Consider the following 17,912-nt stretch of genomic DNA (forward strand, 5'->3'; position numbering starts at 1 on the left):
CACCTTTTAAACAGTAGGGTAGCAATTTCACATGTTCAGAGGGTTTGATACGGATATGGCCCGGACTCTTACAGTGTAGATTCATTAAGAAAAATCATCATCGGTTCTTTTTTTTTTTTTTTTTTTATGGTGCAGCACTGGCAATCTCAACATTTATGTCTCACACACACACACACACACACACACACACACACACACACACACACACACACACACACACACACACACACACACCTGGAGCGCAGCAGCGGTCCAGCTGTTGGTCTGCGGGGCTTGGCGCTCTGTCTGCGGTACTGCATCCAGCCGCACACCAGCTCGTGCGCGATCATCACGTACAGCAGGAAGATGAGCACGGCGGGATCCATTCAGCCGCACGCGCCGCTGGATGAGACCCCGGTGGCGCGAATGAAAAAAAAAAACAAAAAAACCCAAAACGGTCCAGATGGAGGGGTGCACAGCTCCGGGCCGGCGGTCTGCTGCAGGATGCGTGATGATCGGTGGCGATGAGGAGGATGAGGATGGTGATGAGGATGAGGAGAAGAGGGTCCTCGTGCCCAAGTTGCTCCGCGTCCAACTTTAAGCGCTCAGGTCGCGAGACACGGACGGCCGCTGCGGTGATCGCGCGCACTCCACCCATGACACCGCGGCATCCTCCAAAAATAATCCGTGCACCCGCGTGAAACCGGCTATTCTCTGCGCGTCTCCCTGACAGCAGCCGAGAGCCGCGGTGACAGCAGCTGAGAGGGGACACCGGAGGATGTTGCCGTAGAGACGCGACCGTTGCTAAGGACAGGATGTCGTCATCCCCTCTCCCTAAAGATGAACGAGGCATTGACCGTCACGCCGGAGCCACGCAGGGAGCAGTCAAGAGCGAGAGCCGCCATTCATTCTCTCACCTGTCAGCGGCAACACGTGTAGGCAGTTACAGTGACATAATCTGCAGCCAGTCCACCGCAGAACTCCCAGCTTTAGCTAATGTGCATTCAAATTCAGAATTATTATATTTACAATAGTAATGAGGTAATAACACAAACTCAGAGATGTGTATTTTTCCATTAGTGAATAAACAAGCTGTTCTCAGAGGAAAATAAGGTTCCCAGGACAGTATTTGAAGCTACATAAACACAAAGTAAAGTACTAGGAAACTGTTTTGTCCTTCAAGATCAGTGTGTTTATTCAGTTCATTCAGTCATGGAAACAAAGATGAAAAATCAAAAAGTCAAGATAATTCTCTCATAATTAAAAAATCTTCAGCAAAACAACATGATGCTCCTTTAATTGATGCACAGCTCCCGATGATTGAAAGCGGGATGTATCATGGAGTCCTGTTGCCCAACATGAGCAAATATGAAGTTACTATGACCTCATGTGATTGCTGCAGACTTAAAGGTGCCGTTTGAAGGAAACTTGACACGTGTTGATTCATACTCAGCTCATGTTGGTGTTTACACAGCTAGGCCAGCTAGGCTTGCCAGCAGAGACACTTTGGACCACTGTGAGAAACAGGCTTACAGGCCTGAGGCCTAGTTATCATGCTAACTTCAACAGATATATCACTTTATAAGGTATATAATCAAAACTGTTATTACTTCACCTTCTGTCCCCTTCTGCTTCATTAAGAATTTAGGAGAATGCTACAATGCTGTTCTGTGGACCATGATGCTTCACCTGACTGCATGGGGGTGCATAGATAATAACAGAATTTTAATTTTTGGGTGAACTTTTTCTTTAATTTATTTGCCACCAGATTAGCTGGATGTATACCTACACATATACAAATATAATTTTGTTGTATTTTTTTTCTCAGACTTTGAACACATTACATTTCACATTTACTCTCAAAGTGAAAAAAGCAAACCGACACCAGCGTTGCAATGCTCAACTTTAATTCATTTATCGTCAGAGATTAATTATATCTTGTAAAGCAGAGTAAAGTTAACCCTCCAGCACATCCGAAAGAACACATCTGTCCTACAGTCTTTTTTCCAAACAGTTGCAATACACGTCAGCTTCCTCTACAACCTCGCAATCTTCTGTCTGCTTTAATCTGTCTGTCTGCCTGTCTCTTTAAAGGGGCACTCCACAACTTTCGATAGGGACAGATTAGAGGCGGAGAGGCTCTGACAGTCCTAACTGTGAATCGAGATCCACTCCCACAATGCAACTCGGTAGTATCTTTCATCAGACCCCCCCTTTCCTTGGAAACACATGTCTTTCAAACGCCCACAGATTTTAATTTAGTTAAACTAATTCCATCCATGTCTTCTTACTCTCCTTCTGACTTCCCTCTGTTCTGACAGGCAGTCAGCTGTGACCTTTGAGGCAGCTGCATCCATTAGGCCTTCATCAGTGTTTCAGTATGTGGGCTGTGCGTGTGTTTTGTGTATGCATGTGTGTGTGGGTGTGTGTACGTGTGTGCGTGTCATGTAAGGGCGACACAAACAGTTCTCCTGCTGTGATATCGCCTTAAATTCACAAAGCCACCTTTGGGTGGCACCCTGCTCCTCCCGCCTCACGCCACCTCCATCTCTCTGACATCGTCATAGACCTGAAGAAACACAACAAGGAGAGTGAATCCTTCAGTGAGAATCAGCACTCTGCTAGATGTTTAAGAAATGTTATTGTCTTAGCCACAGGAGTATGCACAGGATAATGGGGCTGATGGCTGTGATTCTACCATCTGGCCCTCTACAGGTCAAAGACACGTTAGCGCAGCTTTAAACCACCTTGATTTCAATGATAATTACACAGTACATGTGAATAGTGATGAGTATATTGTTTCCCAAACATTAGTCATACAAAATGTTTGTACTGTTTACTCACAGAGACATCATTGAAGCCGGCTGCCATCGGATGGTTTTGCACTGATGGAACTGCCACACGGTCCTGCTGAAGAGAACATGTGATTAATCTTTAACCAGACACAGTGAAGAAGAGATACTGCTGCTGCTGGCTACAATTCAAATAAACTCCACTTCTCATTTTTGTAAAACATCTGTAATTTTCTTTTATCATCTGCACTGTGGGACTGTTGCTGCCTGGTCAATTTAACTCCTAGCAAGACGACATCACTGGAACTCTAATATTACTCTTGGGTATGATGGCCCACATGCAAACATAAAAATCAAAGGTGTGATAGCCAGAATTATCCGTTAATACTCATGGCACTGATTTGACAGGATGTTTCTTCTGTGTTTTTAAAGGTTTGACTGTCAGAATGACTCACTGTGAGATCTGGTTCGTATATGTCATTACTGAAGCCGCCACGAGCTGAGGGAGATGATGATGATGATGATGCTACTTCAGGCCGGGTTCTAAGGTAGTAAACCAGCAGGGCGACCAAAGTGCCGACCAGCAGGAGCATCACGATGACGGACGCCGCTATCCCTCCTGCGTTGTCATGCTTCTGTGAGGCTACGGGGAAAGTTAGGAAAACATTCAGTCTCCCTTTACCAGAGATTGTGCTGAAGACAGATAGACAGCATTACATTACAGTTAGAGCTGCACTGTAACTTTTGGGCAGCCATTAAAATAGATCGACTTTGTTATGATATCAACATCAATGAAGACTAAAGTCCAAATACTTGCTCCTTAGCAGCTAGCTGTTAAACACAGGATGCAAGAGCATGAACATTCTAACAACACAAGTTTGCAATATTATTTACATATTGAATTGAAGTAAATGGATGTAATTATGCAAAATCACTACGCCTCCAGAGAAATAGTTCCATCTTGCAACTTCTTCACGTTCCTGTTTTTGTATAGACTTCCCCTGCTCCCAGCCTTAATGCTAAGCTAAGCCAACCTGCTGCTGGCCATAGCTTCATATTTAATGTAAATACATTAATCTGCTGTAAGCCAGATAACAAATGAGCATATTACCATTGCAATGTTGACAGGGGCGCATGCAGACGCAGAGGCTTCCACAAGCTTTGCTACATTTTTGTTTCATTTAGTAATTTTTTGCTGAAGCTTGTATTACTTAGAAGGAAATACACTCATCATGATTCCAACAGACATCCCATAACATCTTCCTACCAACCAACCAGATCACTGGTGTGATAGAGAGAAGGGAAGATCGGATAAGAACTGAGCTAGTCCAGCTTGGACCTTGTCTACTTCTGGCCTACTTCTGGCTGATATCCAGTCCCGGGAACATATAACTGATAAACTAAGACGCTGGCTAACTCAGCAACCAAGAGAGCAGAGACTGTTTTTCCCACAGACCTGGCTCCATCACAACATCAAGCTATTGCACTTTGCAGGGCCAACAGAACACAAGTCTCCGGTTAAACAAGGAAAAGCGAGAAAAGTGTTACTTAATTCCAACAGTATGTACACATCACCACTGGGGGAAGAAATCCCCAGGACCATGTTTAGACATGGCAGCTACTTAGCCTTTATTGATTGGTCAGTTAGAACATATTTTCTATAAAAAAAACAACAACTGATAAACAAGCTTTGTACACTTGATGGTAGCAGTTAAAAAGTTGAAAAATGTGTAAAATAACTGGCACATCTTACTTGAGAGTGGATCTTTGACTTCGCCGGCGCAGTCGATTCCGACGGTGTACTCAATGTCATCCAGAGCAATGGCACCTGATGATCCTTTGATTCCTTCAAACACGATCTGTTGATGACAAGAACAAGATGACAGCTGACATCGTCACCTGGCTTACGTACAGAACGCTACGTAGGTTAACAGTTAGTGTCAGAGGCACTATATTAGCTTGTACAGTGACAGTCTGACCTGATATTCCTGAGCAGATGTGATGTTGACGTCAAAGCGTCTCCACAGATCATCCAGTTCACTCACAACCACCAGCTGGTTCAGCAGACCTTCAACCAGCATCCACACCTTCAGCTCCGCAGTGTCCGCTGCAGGCATGAAAAAAACAAAAAAAAATGTGTTTATGAGAAAAAAACAGGAAGCGCACTTTTCTTAGATGCTGAACACGTGGGTACAACAAATTGAGAACATATCTGATGAAGGAAGCACAGATGATTCAGAACACTGATCCTTACATGAGTACTGCTTGTAGGCCCAGAATTTCAGGCAGGTGCCCTTGGTCGGGGGCAGGTGAGGGCTCATCAAGTAAGCCCTTTGCAATGCCGCCGTCCGGTTGCTGCTTGGAAGGAACAGGAAGTGACCTTGAGGAAAAGACAGGGAAGTCTAGTTTACACTTTGTTACATATCAGGGACGAGACACGCTCATAGATTAAATTATATTTATGCGTGAAAATGATACAGCGTGTTGCTCTCATCATGACATGACTGACTGAAGTGAAACACATGATTCGCATGAGAATGTGTTGCTTTTTCTACGACATCCACAGCCGAAGTAGCTCAATCCCTGATCATCTCTATCGGGCTCACCCCTCTCTGTGCCCAGAGTGTGGTCGTGAGGCGGGGTGGTGAAGTGCCTCTCTGCCTCCTGACTGGTCAGCTCCCAGTCCAGTTGGTCCTTTTCGAGTCCTTTTTGTCCGTTTTTAGTGTTAGTCCAGCTACACATCCCTCTCTCCAGTGTGCACTTTGAACCTGAGATGTTCGAGACAAACACAAAGAGGATAAAACTGTGTACTGTTGTTTAGATGTTTAACAAATAGTTTATTGTAATAGTGAAGATTTATTTTACGGTAAAAGACGGGATTTATTGAGGGATTATGAAAATTCAAATTTTAATAATTCATATTTGATTATGCTGTCTGTTGCATAGCATTTAGCATTTCTCATTATATAGATAATCATAAAATGCATTAACATGACTCAAAGCCCTTGCAACAGAATAAGAATACTACAGTTGTTAAATAAAACTATAGAGGATCAATAAACTAATAACTTTTTTATTAACTCCAAGGTAGTGGCATCTAAACGTGGAAGAACGATAATAATGGGCAAACAAAATGACTATAAAGTGATTGGAATTTCAAGAGAACGGTCAAAACTGAGGCCATGAAGTCCAACATATTCTGACTTTCAGTCTCACGTCAAAATGCAACAAAACAGGGTCTTTCATTAAACCTTCCCTGCCTGGAACATGCCCATGTTCCTTTAGAATGAACAGTCTTGACGTCCAGTGGAACACACATTTAAAGAGCTCGAACTCTGCAGGATGACCAGCAGTCAACACTAGTCTCCGTCTATCTCACACAGTCTGTGTGTTTCTCCTTCGTTTTGCTGATGCTGATACAAACCTAGATCTTGACACGGGTGAGCCAAAATAGAGATGTCGTCAACCGCAACGAAAGTGATTTGGCCTCCAGCTCCGACCACTTCAAACTCCAGCTGCAGAGCAGAATAAAGCACCACATCAGCCTGGCTTAGACAAACACAACGTCCTGCAAGTACAAGTTCACTAATGAAAGTACTCTAAAGTTACGGAATTTGAAGACAGTTCTGAATTAGAGACAGGAACAAGTATCTAAAAGTCATACCTGAGTAAAGAAAAAAAGTAAAGACATCATCTTAGAATATACTGGTCATGTATCAAAAGAGTACTTCGGTACACACTGTATTCACTGGGTCAACTGATCTAATCCGACCCATTTTATATTTTTTTTTTACATGATTGCCGATAAATTAAATAAATTGAAGAATGTGCCTTGGTAACCAGGGACTAAAATGTAGAGGAGAAAAAAAGTACAACAGTACCTCAAAATTATACTTAAGTTCAGTGCTTGAGTAAATTTACTTAGATACAGTCTGTCACTGATAGGAAGGCTTAATGAATGAGAGTATGATTATAAGGCAGGCCTGTTAAAACAATATGGGATCTCTCTTATGACCAAAACACTTGAATATGGTGGTGGAATGTAACTAAGCAGATTTACTCATACTAGTACTAGTACTAGAGTATTTCTCTTTTTAGCGACTTTAAACTTCCACTCTACTACATTTAGGAGGCATAAGTTACTTTGTAACTTTGAGGATTGTTATAGAATCCTCAAACTAGAAACTATAGAAGCCCTCTGTTGTGTTTGTGACTTGAAAACTGGTGGGAATTGTTTTTAATTTTTTTTGCCAGGACAATTATTTGAAAAATTTCTTGATTCTTTTTTTTTCCATGAAAACATGGAAAAACACCAACTCTTTTATATAATACTATATATAATACTTTTATTCAAATACTACTGCATGAATAACTTCACATTTAACCACAGTCATATTATAACACAATGTCTGATGCACAGTTTCATTTTTCATGTTTCGTCACTTTGTATGTATGACCTTTATATATATGTAATATGTTACTGCTTTATTGTTCACTTCACTTTTTAATGCCTAAATGATTAACTGTGTTGAAAAGTCCATCACTGATCCTCCACACTGTACCTGCCAGTCCACAAGGCTACTCGAGATGTTGCCGTTGCCATGGCGCCAGATGTATCCCTGTTCCAGACTGTCAGAGAAGATCTTCACCCTCTCTCCCTTCACCGGCTTCATATACAGCGTCAGAGAACCTGAGGAAGCACACACGGTCATACTGTGTTTCCTCTGGGTTAATAATGCGATGTGTGTCTTGGCGTGTGCGGGTGTCTCACCAGAATCCTCTCCTCCCATCTGATACCAGAAATGGACGCACTCAGTCATAACGGTTCCCTGGCGAACAGGCGATGTGAGGAGTGTCGTTTCACCCCAAGGAAGGATGTTCCCTGCCGTGTTAGCCATCATGTAGAAGCCTGAGCAGCCAACCAAGCAGAGGAAAAATCAGCATTTCACAGTCACACGGTTTTCACTTATCAAATTATGACTTTTCTTTAATGGGGTTCTGCCTCACCCAGTTTAGTCTCAAGAGTGTGGTCAGTCATGGGTCCATTCATCGTGGTGGCGTATCCGTTGCGGTACAGCCAGTTAACTTTACCAGAGCTGCTGTAGCCACACTGCTGGCCTTCAAAGGAACACATCCTCGGCAGGGTGCACGGACGCTCCGAGAGCGCCACATCGTCGATGGCGATGCGCCCGTCAAATCCGGAGCGGACCGCTTCAAATATCAGCTGGGGATCGGAGGATCAGAAAAGGTGAGTTGGACAGGACAAAAGATAATGTTCATTAATCATTTGGTCACGATCTCTTTAGCCATCTGGTTTTCAATAACTGGCACACAAAAACCCAATTCAACCCTTCTTTCCTCCATCTTCCCCACTTATTTTCATAACTGTTTTAATATGAATGGTGAATTTTGAGACACTGTGTAGTAATTTCAGGCTGACTGTTGTAATTCCAGACCTGGAATTTGGTGAGCTGGTGTGGCACCGGGCAGTGTGCCTCATGCCACATGTTGCCGTGAGCTCCGCTGCGGGTCCAGAGGACGCTCTCAGAACCATCCTTACTCAACAGCTTCACGTTCAGAGCACCTGGACGGCATCAGTGTGTGTGTGGACGGACCAGCAGGAATGAGAGGGCAAAGAAATGATTCAAGGTTCTTATTATTTCCAGCTTCTATCAGGTAAGAAGGTAATATTTCATTTCATTTTCAGGCAGTTACTCATTAAAAAAATGCTTAGAGCACTTGACTTAAGTGACACTGACTGAAAGAAACTTCATTTATCTTGATCTCACTCTCTACTGCTTTCCATTCAGTCTCAACCTCACCTGTGTTCGGCCCATAGATTTTGTAGTAGAAGGACAGGCACTGATCTGAAGAAGCTGGCATCTGTGTGAATGAAATTAGGCGCCCGAACGCACCACGCAGAGAAGGACTCCACATGTCCACAGCAAGGCTGCTGCCTGGACATCAACACAAGGGTGAGGGAGCTATGAGTGATGCAGTGTGTGTGTGTGTGTGTGTGTGTGTGTGTGTGTGTGTGTGTGTGTGTGTGTGTGTGTGTGTGTGTGAAAGGAATCTCTACTGAAAAAAGCAAACCCATGCACTGTATATCCATTTATAATTATGTTTTTTATGTCTATGTTTTAAATGAGCTTGCCTATCCCGATGGTGTGGTCCGTCCCATTGAGCACGCTCCAGTCGAAGTTGTCACTGTTGTCCTGATACCATCCACACAGTCCATCTTCGAAGTTGCACGAGAGTTCTGGCAAAAAAAATAATTATAAATCGAAGCATTTAGCATTTAGACTGCCTCTACATTGTGTGTAAACTGTAACAAGTGGTGAGAGTTACCCGTCGGAAAGGATGGGAAATATTCAGCGTGACAGCTGGTGAAGTGGACGTTTCTCACTTTGATCTTTGTGCATGGACAAATTTTCACACGACGAGCTTCAAACGCCAGCTGGTAGAGATACAGTTAGGAAAACGAAAGTGCCTCGTGAGTGAAAACTGTCACTGAACAAACTCATCAAATTTTGTGGACTGACTCGATTTTGGAGACAGCCTTAAGTGGCCATTTGAGGAACTGCACTATTTTTGTAACTCCAGTTACCCTGCTTGATGTGCCAAAGTTTGACTTCCTGTTTAATTTTGTGGCTCATGTCTATGATTCAACTGTCATCATCAAAGCAAAAGTTTCATTACAACATAACATAAAGTATTGATTAGTTATTTTGCTGTAAGAAACAGAAAAGAAAAGTTATTTTTGCCACAGATAAATCTATAAATTACAATTTTCAACATCAATGCAAACATTTTAATGGTATAAAGTGTATACATATCAGACCTGGAAGCGATATTTTCTGGCTCCAATATTTAAGCTGGCCGTCTGCCACGACTCCTCGTCTGTTCCCGTCTTCCCACTGAACTCCCACAGCTTAGGCTGCACTCCTAGCATGCTGTCAATCACCCTGATGGAGAGCTCACCTGCAGCACAGACGAGTGCATGGAGTCATTATAAAAGATCTGAGTCCAGGGAAAAAAATCAGAAGTCAAATAACATGTAAACTTAGGTACCGATGTGTTCTGGATTCCCAGTTAGTGCAAAATCAAAGCGCAGGGTGCAGGCTGGCCCGGAGGGGCCCAGGAGGGGGGTCCGTGTCTGGGCCTCAGTCAGCTGCTGGCCTGGCGACACATCTACAGACAGGTACTCCTCTATGAAAAACAAAACAAATATTGTGGTTTTTTTTGTTTGTTTGTTTGTTTTTTTTTCGTGGAAGATAAGTGAATCAATAGGTATCAATAGTTGACAGAGTGTTTTTGTACCATTGGATGTGGAATTTTTAAAGAGCACCCAGCCTTGATTCCCAATGCTGGTGTCAGTCCAGCCTGAGCTGCCTTCAGGGTCCGAGAAATCCCCTGCAGGAAAAAAAAAAAGATTCATTTTATCTCTTTCAGATGGACAACATTGTTGGTTACAGTTACAAAAATAATTCATATGAGTATTTTCTGATCCACCACCTCTCTGGTTAAGGTTTGGTAGAGTGGTGGAGAATCATTAACCTTGGTAGGGGACATGACATACACAGATCTCTGTGGTGTCCAGTCAGACACTTTGGGTGCAGAATCATCCAACCTGATCTCTTCCCTGTGAGGGACGTTATCACTCTACTTCCTCCTTCACCTCTCAGACATAACGCTAGCTTAGCGTAGCTTCAATCATTTTATCCTGAAATTCGTCTCTCTCCTCTATCTCCCTCTCTTGCGTCTGTCATTATCAGCTGACTCTGGGTGTTTACTCTGTCAGCCAAACTTTAAGTCTGTTTTTTCTTCTATCTGTTGCTTTCACTGCAAATCACTGTGATCCTTCTCCAAACCTATTCACCTCCAGCACCTGAGTCTGAGCTCAGCAGAAGCCCGCCCCTCCTCAACCCTTCAGTACAGATCTCGACCATTCTCTTCATCCAGTCACCCTCACCACTGTCTAGACTCCACTGGGAGACCATTTACATTTTTCATATTTAGCGTGCACATCAATACTTCTATACAAGTCTCCTGATTGAAATGGCCTTAAGACATGGTGTTTCAAGAAAAAGTCATGAAACCCATTTTAAAAAATTCTATAAATCCTTTGCAGACTTGTTGATAAGTTTGAACTGAGGAAACAGGACGAGTAGACTCACCACATTTGGTTTCATCCTCTGCATCTGGGCAGTCACCATAAAAATTGCACATCTTGTCTGGTTCAGTACACGGCTCTTTAGGAGATTTGGGGAACTCTGCCAGTGTATAATTCGCTGCACAAGAAGAGAATGTGAGATTGCAGATGTATCACTCCACAGAGGGCACTGCCTCTCATTCTCTGCAGATGTGATGTCATGTGTTGAAAGGCCGCTAAAAGAATTACCAGTTGATGGGCGGCATTCAGGAGACAACACGATGCTGTCGATGGCGATGCCTCCGTATGCCAAGTCCCTGATTGCTGCCATGATTACAATCTATGATGATGGAAAATTCAACAGAGGAAGGAGAAAAAGTGGTGAAAATGTGACCGCAGAACAATTTCATCCAAACACAAAAAGTTGTAGATCATTCATCTCCTCATCAACCCTACTATTTTGTTTTTTTGTAAAATGTAAAGGAATCTAGTTCTTGTAGTGATTGGGATTTTTGTCATTCAAAGACTGGTGTCAAAAACTGCCTGCCTTCAATCCTCATCCTTTAGCCACTACTAGGTTGTCTCTCATTTAGAACAGTGAAAGCAAAAGATGATGACATGCTTTCAATATCATTCATTACTCCCTGACATACAAAGTGCCAGGTGCAGTGGTGTAAAGCACGCCGCCACTGGACTCTGATGGACGTGTCTCACAACTCAACAACATAACAAATATCTGGTTGTTTTGAACAATTTGAATGAGTCAAACGTTCAGTATTGCATTTTCAAAATATAAACTTTGTACCTGTCATATTTTGCTTTCGATACTACTGATACCAAATGTCCCAGGAGTGCCAGGGGTTAAAAAAGGAAGTGATATTTAATGTTTGATTGTTTTTTTATATTATAAATGCACATTAAAACTGGTGTCACCATGTCTCATTATTTATTCTTCTATGCATCTGTCTGCATGTGAGCAGATGTGCACAGCTCACTCTCTTCTAGCATGTCAATTTAAAAGAATACTAATATTTGGGGATATATCCTCATCAAACTAAACTGTCAAATATTCAAGATCAGTGCTGAACTTAAGAATCCGGCGTCAGGCTGTGCTCACAGATTCTTGTGACAATTGTAATCCACTTGTGTACATTAAGTCCACATTTACATTGTGATAAAATCAGAACAAACTGATTTTTGTGTTACCATGTCTCATCATTTTCGTGTGACTCACCCTTATTCATGGATCTTCAGTATGAACATCTCAGTTTTACAGATTTTCAGGGCCACGTTACTATGGCTACAAACTCAGGTGAGGTACTCACTTGGAACGTGTTGTTGGTGACGATCTCCACCTCGGCCCTCACCCAAACATCACCTAGAGCTCCGGCTCTCTCCCACACAGGGTAGATCTTTCGATCTGCCACCAGCACCGTCAGACCGCCGGACCTCGGCCCGAACTGGTGAGTGTACATCACCATCTAGACACAAAGATTAGGTTCACATTATCTTTATAAAATCATTAAACATCATCAATCAAAGCAATGAAACATGAACAGACAGTCATTCAGTGGAGCGTGTTTTAAATTTTAGTTCCTCCACTGTTATTACATTTTATTTATCTTACTTTCAGTGAAGTCTAACTATCAGTAAATTACTGTTAAACTGAAGTGTAGGAGTAAATCAAAAGCTTCTATGACAGAAGAAGAAGCTTGAAACTCACCTTGCATGGGTGTGTACTATTGGTGGGTTCAAGGAGGTGACTTTGGAACGCAGCCCAGTCCATTTTGAGACCACCATCAGGGACAGTGACATACAGGAAGTGACCTGCAAGATTTATCTATCATTATTATTTATGCAAGTTTCTTAAAATTCTTAAGAAAGTGCGGGAGTTCTGATTGGACCATCCCCTGTGTTGAAATTAAACAACCCACACACTGAGAAAATATGTTATTATTATTTCCAAAATGATAACATTTTGAAAAGGGTCCGGGGATCGTTATACCTGTCACGCTGTTGCTGGAATGATCCCTGCCTGGTCCTCTCAGAGGATCCGTGATGGAGAGGCTCTGCTGGTTCGTCCTGAACCATTTCAGATTGGAGAGTGAAGTCAGGTCCCATTCACACAGGCCCTCCTCAAAGTCACAGATGCTAAACTCTCCTGGAGATGCAACAAAATGAATTACAGATAGCACATCTGATCAGTTTTGTTGGGAAAAAAAATTAACAGCAACGTCTCTTTCTGTAAGAAAATATTTGGTTTCTCTAGTAACCACTGACAACTCTGTTAACGCTCTTCATGGGGACTATGGGGACTTCATTAGAAGTGAGCTCTGTCAAAATGACATCATGTAAGGAAGAACACATGTTGTTTTGTTGCGTCAGTCAGATGAATTCTCACCACAGTTCAGCTCATCAGTCCCGTCGCCGCAGTCGTCGGTGCCGTCACAGACCTGCCGCTGATCCACGCAGCCCTCGCGTTTACACTCCACCATGTTTGTTGGACACTCTTGACCAGGGAGTGGCACTGATGACGTCACAAGAGAAAAACAACAAAACCCACTGTCATGATGCTTACCAAGGCTCTGCGATATAAGTGATTAATTGGTATTCATTTATTATGATTAATTACAAGACATAGAAGGGCTGTGTATGAATAGAATAACTCTGATGGACTCACAGGGCAGAGCACAGTCCAGAAACTCCAGCTGGTCCACCGCCACATCTCCTTTCCCCCCCTGGGAGCGCTGCGAGTGAAGGCGGATTTGGAACGGCCCCGGAATACGGCCCAGGTAGACGGTCGCCTCCCTCCAGCCACGTACACTGGTGGCCTCGGGACGCCACACTACGGCCTCTCGAGCGCCCTGGTGATGGACGGACGCCCACAAGGGTGTGGCGCCCAGGCCCGTGTGACCTACAGGTTCCATTACAAATACTTTATGAGATACTTTATGAGTATGGCAGCTGCAGAGGTAATTAAATCTTATCAAACTGTACAAATGTCTAATAATGATGATTATGTTTGCAGTAGATACAGCTGTCAAATCAGCTTACTGAGTCAATTACATAACAGATTACAAACAACAAATAAAAGCACGCTAATAGAAGTAGTCAAAGTAGTACAAAATGACATGAGGCCCACTGTAGGCAGTTTGAGTGCATGAGCTGCAGTCACTGACTGCTCGTCACCTGAGTCCCACAGGAAGTATCTGAGACGAAGGCGACAGGTTGGTGAAGACTGCTGCATATCTGGGGAGGTGAAAACTGCTGTGCTGACAGACTCCGAGTTCACCGCCGTCACGCCCATGAACCAGCCTGTGTGAGGGGACATATTTAAAGTTTAGTGCAGGGAACTGCTGTTACCCTGCTGATTATGAGACTCAATTGCTATTTTCTTTAAATGTACATTTGAATTACCCGAACAATACAGAGCTGGTTTTATCCAAAGCATCCTATCATTATTACTACAGAGGATATGAAACATTTTCAATGCCTGATGCTTTAGATGACAAAAAGACAACAAAATAAAGGGACGGGTGATTGTGCCTTCAACTGTACCTGTAGCTGTCCCAGTGGTGTAGTCGGAGGACGGCCCGCTGTCAGGCAGAGTGTCCCCTCTCTGAAAGCTGTCCCATCTGTACACGGGTGCGTCGATGGACTGGTCAGTCCACCCGCACATTGCATCCTCAAAGTCACACTCAAACTCTTTCCCATTGTGGCCTTGAGAGGAGTCACAGGAATAACAGTTGAACTTTTGAACACACATCAAATGAAAATAATGAAAAAGTCTGTGGGTGTAATTGTCTCTCTATGAAGTTAAGAGACAGAGGATTCAGAGCACAGACTTAGCGTCCGAAGCTATGTAAAAAACCTTTTTTAAACTTACCACAGTCTCGCTCATCGCTGCAGTCAGAACAGTCGCACACAAAGTCACACCTCACATCAGGACTCTGACATGTTTGAGCCAGCGAGCCAGCCACTGTGTGATAAGATAAAACATCCTTTTATTCCATTTTTTTCCAAGGCTTTTTACAGAATTCAATCAAAACACATCACAATCAAGTGATGCCGATAAACCTTCCTCAAGAAATGAAAACAGCGAACTTTTTGCTGTATCTTCACTCAAGGTCCAAATGAAGCTGAAGCTCTGAAGCTTTTGACTGGGTCACACGGCCTTCATCGGCACCAGAGGTTTTTTCAAATGTTCCATTATTCTGAGCACTTTTAGGACTTTTTCATCCATAAAGTTGTTCCACTGGATCTGTAATAGCTCTCTAATAAGAAAAAACTAAACACACACATAAATGATGATGACTGAGTGATAAAGTAAAAAGCTCCAGAACATGAAACGCTAGAATTAACTCATCAAATTAAACATTAAAGCCAAGATGCAGGAGTAGTCCCAACAGTGCTCAGCGTAAAAATAAAAACACGTTCAGCTCCACGGTGACTGGATAGTATTTTACCTGCTGATAAAGTTTGTGTGATACAGTCAAAAACTCCACAACAAGTGGACCCTCAGTGGATACCGCTTTGTGAACTTGTGAATCCTCTGAAATAAAGAAGAAGAACATTGGCTGTAGCTTCCCATAATGGAAATACCTGAGCTATCAGTCCATTTAGATAATTACTTTCCATCTTTGCTTCTGTTGGAAGGCTGTATAAAATCTCACATATGACTCCATCTGTCTTATCAGGACTCATTACTGTCAAAGATTTATTACACAACTAATGCCAATGGGCTCAAAGGCCAGAGGGAAGTAATCAGGTTAACGCCAGCAAAATGCCATCCGTTCATCCAAAGGTCTCTGATTGAGACTCAAGACAAGTGACACAACACAGGAACACGCACACTGCACGTTCCACAGTGGAGAAATGCTCCGTTATCACACACAGTCTGATAGCTTTAGGCTACTGAGGTCAGCTGGCCTTAATGAAATAAACCTGTTTCAAAATTGTTTCAGTCTTTTCTTTCTAAAGTGATTTAAAAGTGAAGGTGAGGACAGAAATGATGATCCTCAACACTCTGCATTCTGCTTTAAGAGACAGGCGATTAGTATTTCATCACTCAGCAGCCAAGTTAGACAAACAGATTTGTTATTATCATGATTATCACGCATTTATAATAGCCATCATAATAAATGGTTGATTCATAGCTACTCAAACTTAATATTTAATATCTATTTTACTGTTAATTGCTTTACAAACCATTTATTAAGCAGTTGTTTAGTGCAACGTTACAACTGGTGTTTATCATACTTTGTAAAGGGTTCATAAATACTGTGCACTTCATCTATAAACATTACTTGGATGGCTGTTATGTACCGTAGTCTCAAATATTGTTTTTAAATCTTTAGCAATTGCTTAATGAATTATTTTTTTTTTATAAACTTTTGTAAACTAAAGTTTCTAACAATGAATTTAACCATCCAGTGTTGGTTATTATGAAATGATATTGCTTAATGTCTCAGTTGTACCTTTGGATTTTTTTACATGTACATGGCGTGACAAGTTATTTTTTTAAATGTTGCTTTCTTTGTAAGGATAACTGAATGAAAACAATCTTAAATCGAACGTGTGCATTCTTGCAACAAAGTGTCATGTCTACTGTATGTACACATACATACTATATAAAAGGTGGATGGTTATATTTGAGAGAAAACGTAACTGGTTTTGTCATTTGTTTAGTAAAAAATTTAAAACGTTGTGTCTGTCATAAAAGAAGAAATGAACATCGAATGACAACCATGTGTCACAGCGGCATAATCATCAGGTACTGAGCATGAATGGGCATGAATTATAGATTTTAATCTACAATTTTTTGTTTAGAATGTAAAGTTTGTGTACATGTACACAAATGCTAAAGCCAACATTATGCAACAACTTTATGAAAGTATCTTTTCAAGTTCACAACTTTTACCAAAGTGCTTTTGTGGTCTAAACCTGACCACAGACTGGATGTGAACCCTGGATTCTTGCGTGACAGTTCTGGACTTTGTATGCTCAGCATCTACTGAACCACCTCCCCGCGACTCCAGTGGGGTTCATACATGAGATGGTGTTTTGTTCAGTCAAAGAAACGTGGTGCAGGCACAAAGGCAGCTGTGCTGAGGGTTATGAAAACAATATAAAAGTTGTGTTCATGGTGCACGAATTCTGCAGATCATATTTCGTGATCATATGACAAACTGCTGTGATATTATGTTATGCAAGAACTTACTGTGTCTCCAAAATGAATCATGATTACTGCAAAAAAAGCTAATACATTTAGTCAAATATGTATATACTACATGTATTCTATTGAATCATTTCCTGTAATTAGCCTGTAACATGTAAGCTTTTTGTTGCATGTACCATCAGCAGGCTGTTAACCCCCCCAATTCCTCAAAAGAGACAAAACACTCGACCCCAGTGTCCTGACTGGTGTCTACAGCCACGCTTTGTGAAACTGAAGACAACAGGTGAAATGTATCAGCATCAACAAAGAAAGAAAAAACTATTTTCAAGCATGGCTTGAGCATAAATGTCCATTCTTGACCTTTTTGATTTAATAGTCTAGTTTTTAGAATTAGTGTTTTTAACTGGTTGAAAGGGTTAAAAATTTAGTGGACCTCAAGATATTTGTCCAACTTCTAAGGCTTGTTAGAGGCTTTCTTTAACAGTTGTGTACGTTGTACTCATCTTTATAAATAAAACAATCAAATAAGCTACATTTAGTCTGTCCTGCAGCAGGATTATTTCTTCACTATTTCTAAAACTTCACACAGTTTGAATGGAGTATGGCTGAGAGTGCTCTTACCAAACTGCAGAACCACCAGCAGCACGAGGGCTGAGCTCCTCGACAGCAACATCTTCTTTTCTCCTCCTCCACCTGCTCAGTCTGAAGGTCTCAGCACAATCTGGACAGTCTTCACTAGTTCACTCTGACCTCTTCTTCGTTTCTCAGAGATAACACCTGGACTTTAAATTCTCCCAGCATGCAGCCGCAA

At 42.1% G+C, this 17,912-nt stretch overlaps 1 protein-coding gene across 2 annotated transcripts; it reads right to left on the minus strand.

Annotated features, from left to right (window-relative positions):
* Positions 1–1,869: 1,869 nt before the first annotated feature.
* Positions 1,870–17,880, minus strand: mamdc4 (MAM domain containing 4). 2 transcript variants are annotated; one of them, XM_037118070.1, is made up of 29 exons: positions 17,723–17,880; positions 14,810–14,902; positions 14,482–14,643; positions 14,113–14,238; positions 13,604–13,837; positions 13,325–13,450; positions 12,929–13,084; positions 12,647–12,750; positions 12,249–12,404; positions 11,173–11,263; positions 10,949–11,062; positions 10,092–10,184; positions 9,843–9,980; positions 9,613–9,752; positions 9,120–9,228; positions 8,926–9,030; positions 8,594–8,728; positions 8,228–8,355; positions 7,779–7,995; positions 7,543–7,680; positions 7,334–7,461; positions 6,196–6,286; positions 5,378–5,539; positions 5,026–5,151; positions 4,751–4,878; positions 4,525–4,630; positions 3,227–3,414; positions 2,824–2,886; positions 1,870–2,548 (listed from the first exon to the last, which is right to left on the minus strand). In XM_037118070.1, exons 1-29 carry the CDS (start codon positions 17,772–17,774, stop codon positions 2,513–2,515), a joined length of 3,645 nt encoding a protein of 1,214 aa, XP_036973965.1. In that variant the 5' UTR covers positions 17,775–17,880; the 3' UTR covers positions 1,870–2,512. The 2 variants fall into 2 exon arrangements, with proteins under 2 accessions (XP_036973965.1, XP_036973964.1); XM_037118069.1 differs by having other exon boundaries at positions 2,824–2,889.
* Positions 17,881–17,912: the final 32 nt, after the last annotated feature.

This window comes from Acanthopagrus latus, chromosome 12, assembly GCF_904848185.1.
Source record: "Acanthopagrus latus isolate v.2019 chromosome 12, fAcaLat1.1, whole genome shotgun sequence".
Taxonomy (NCBI): Eukaryota; Metazoa; Chordata; class Actinopteri; order Spariformes; family Sparidae; genus Acanthopagrus; species Acanthopagrus latus.

Excerpts from the sequence above, each read along its gene's own strand:
- mamdc4 (XM_037118069.1), bottom strand. The coding sequence starts at position 17,774 with ATGTTGCTGTCGAGGAGCTCAGCCCTCGTGCTGCTGGTGGTTCTGCAG. Across the intron at positions 13,085-13,324 it reads GACTGATGAGCTGAACTGTG|GAGAGTTTAGCATCTGTGAC; the intron begins GTGAGAATTCAT and ends TTGCATCTCCAG. Across the intron at positions 10,185-10,948 it reads AGAGGATGAAACCAAATGTG|GGGATTTCTCGGACCCTGAA; the intron begins GTGAGTCTACTC and ends TTTTTCCTGCAG.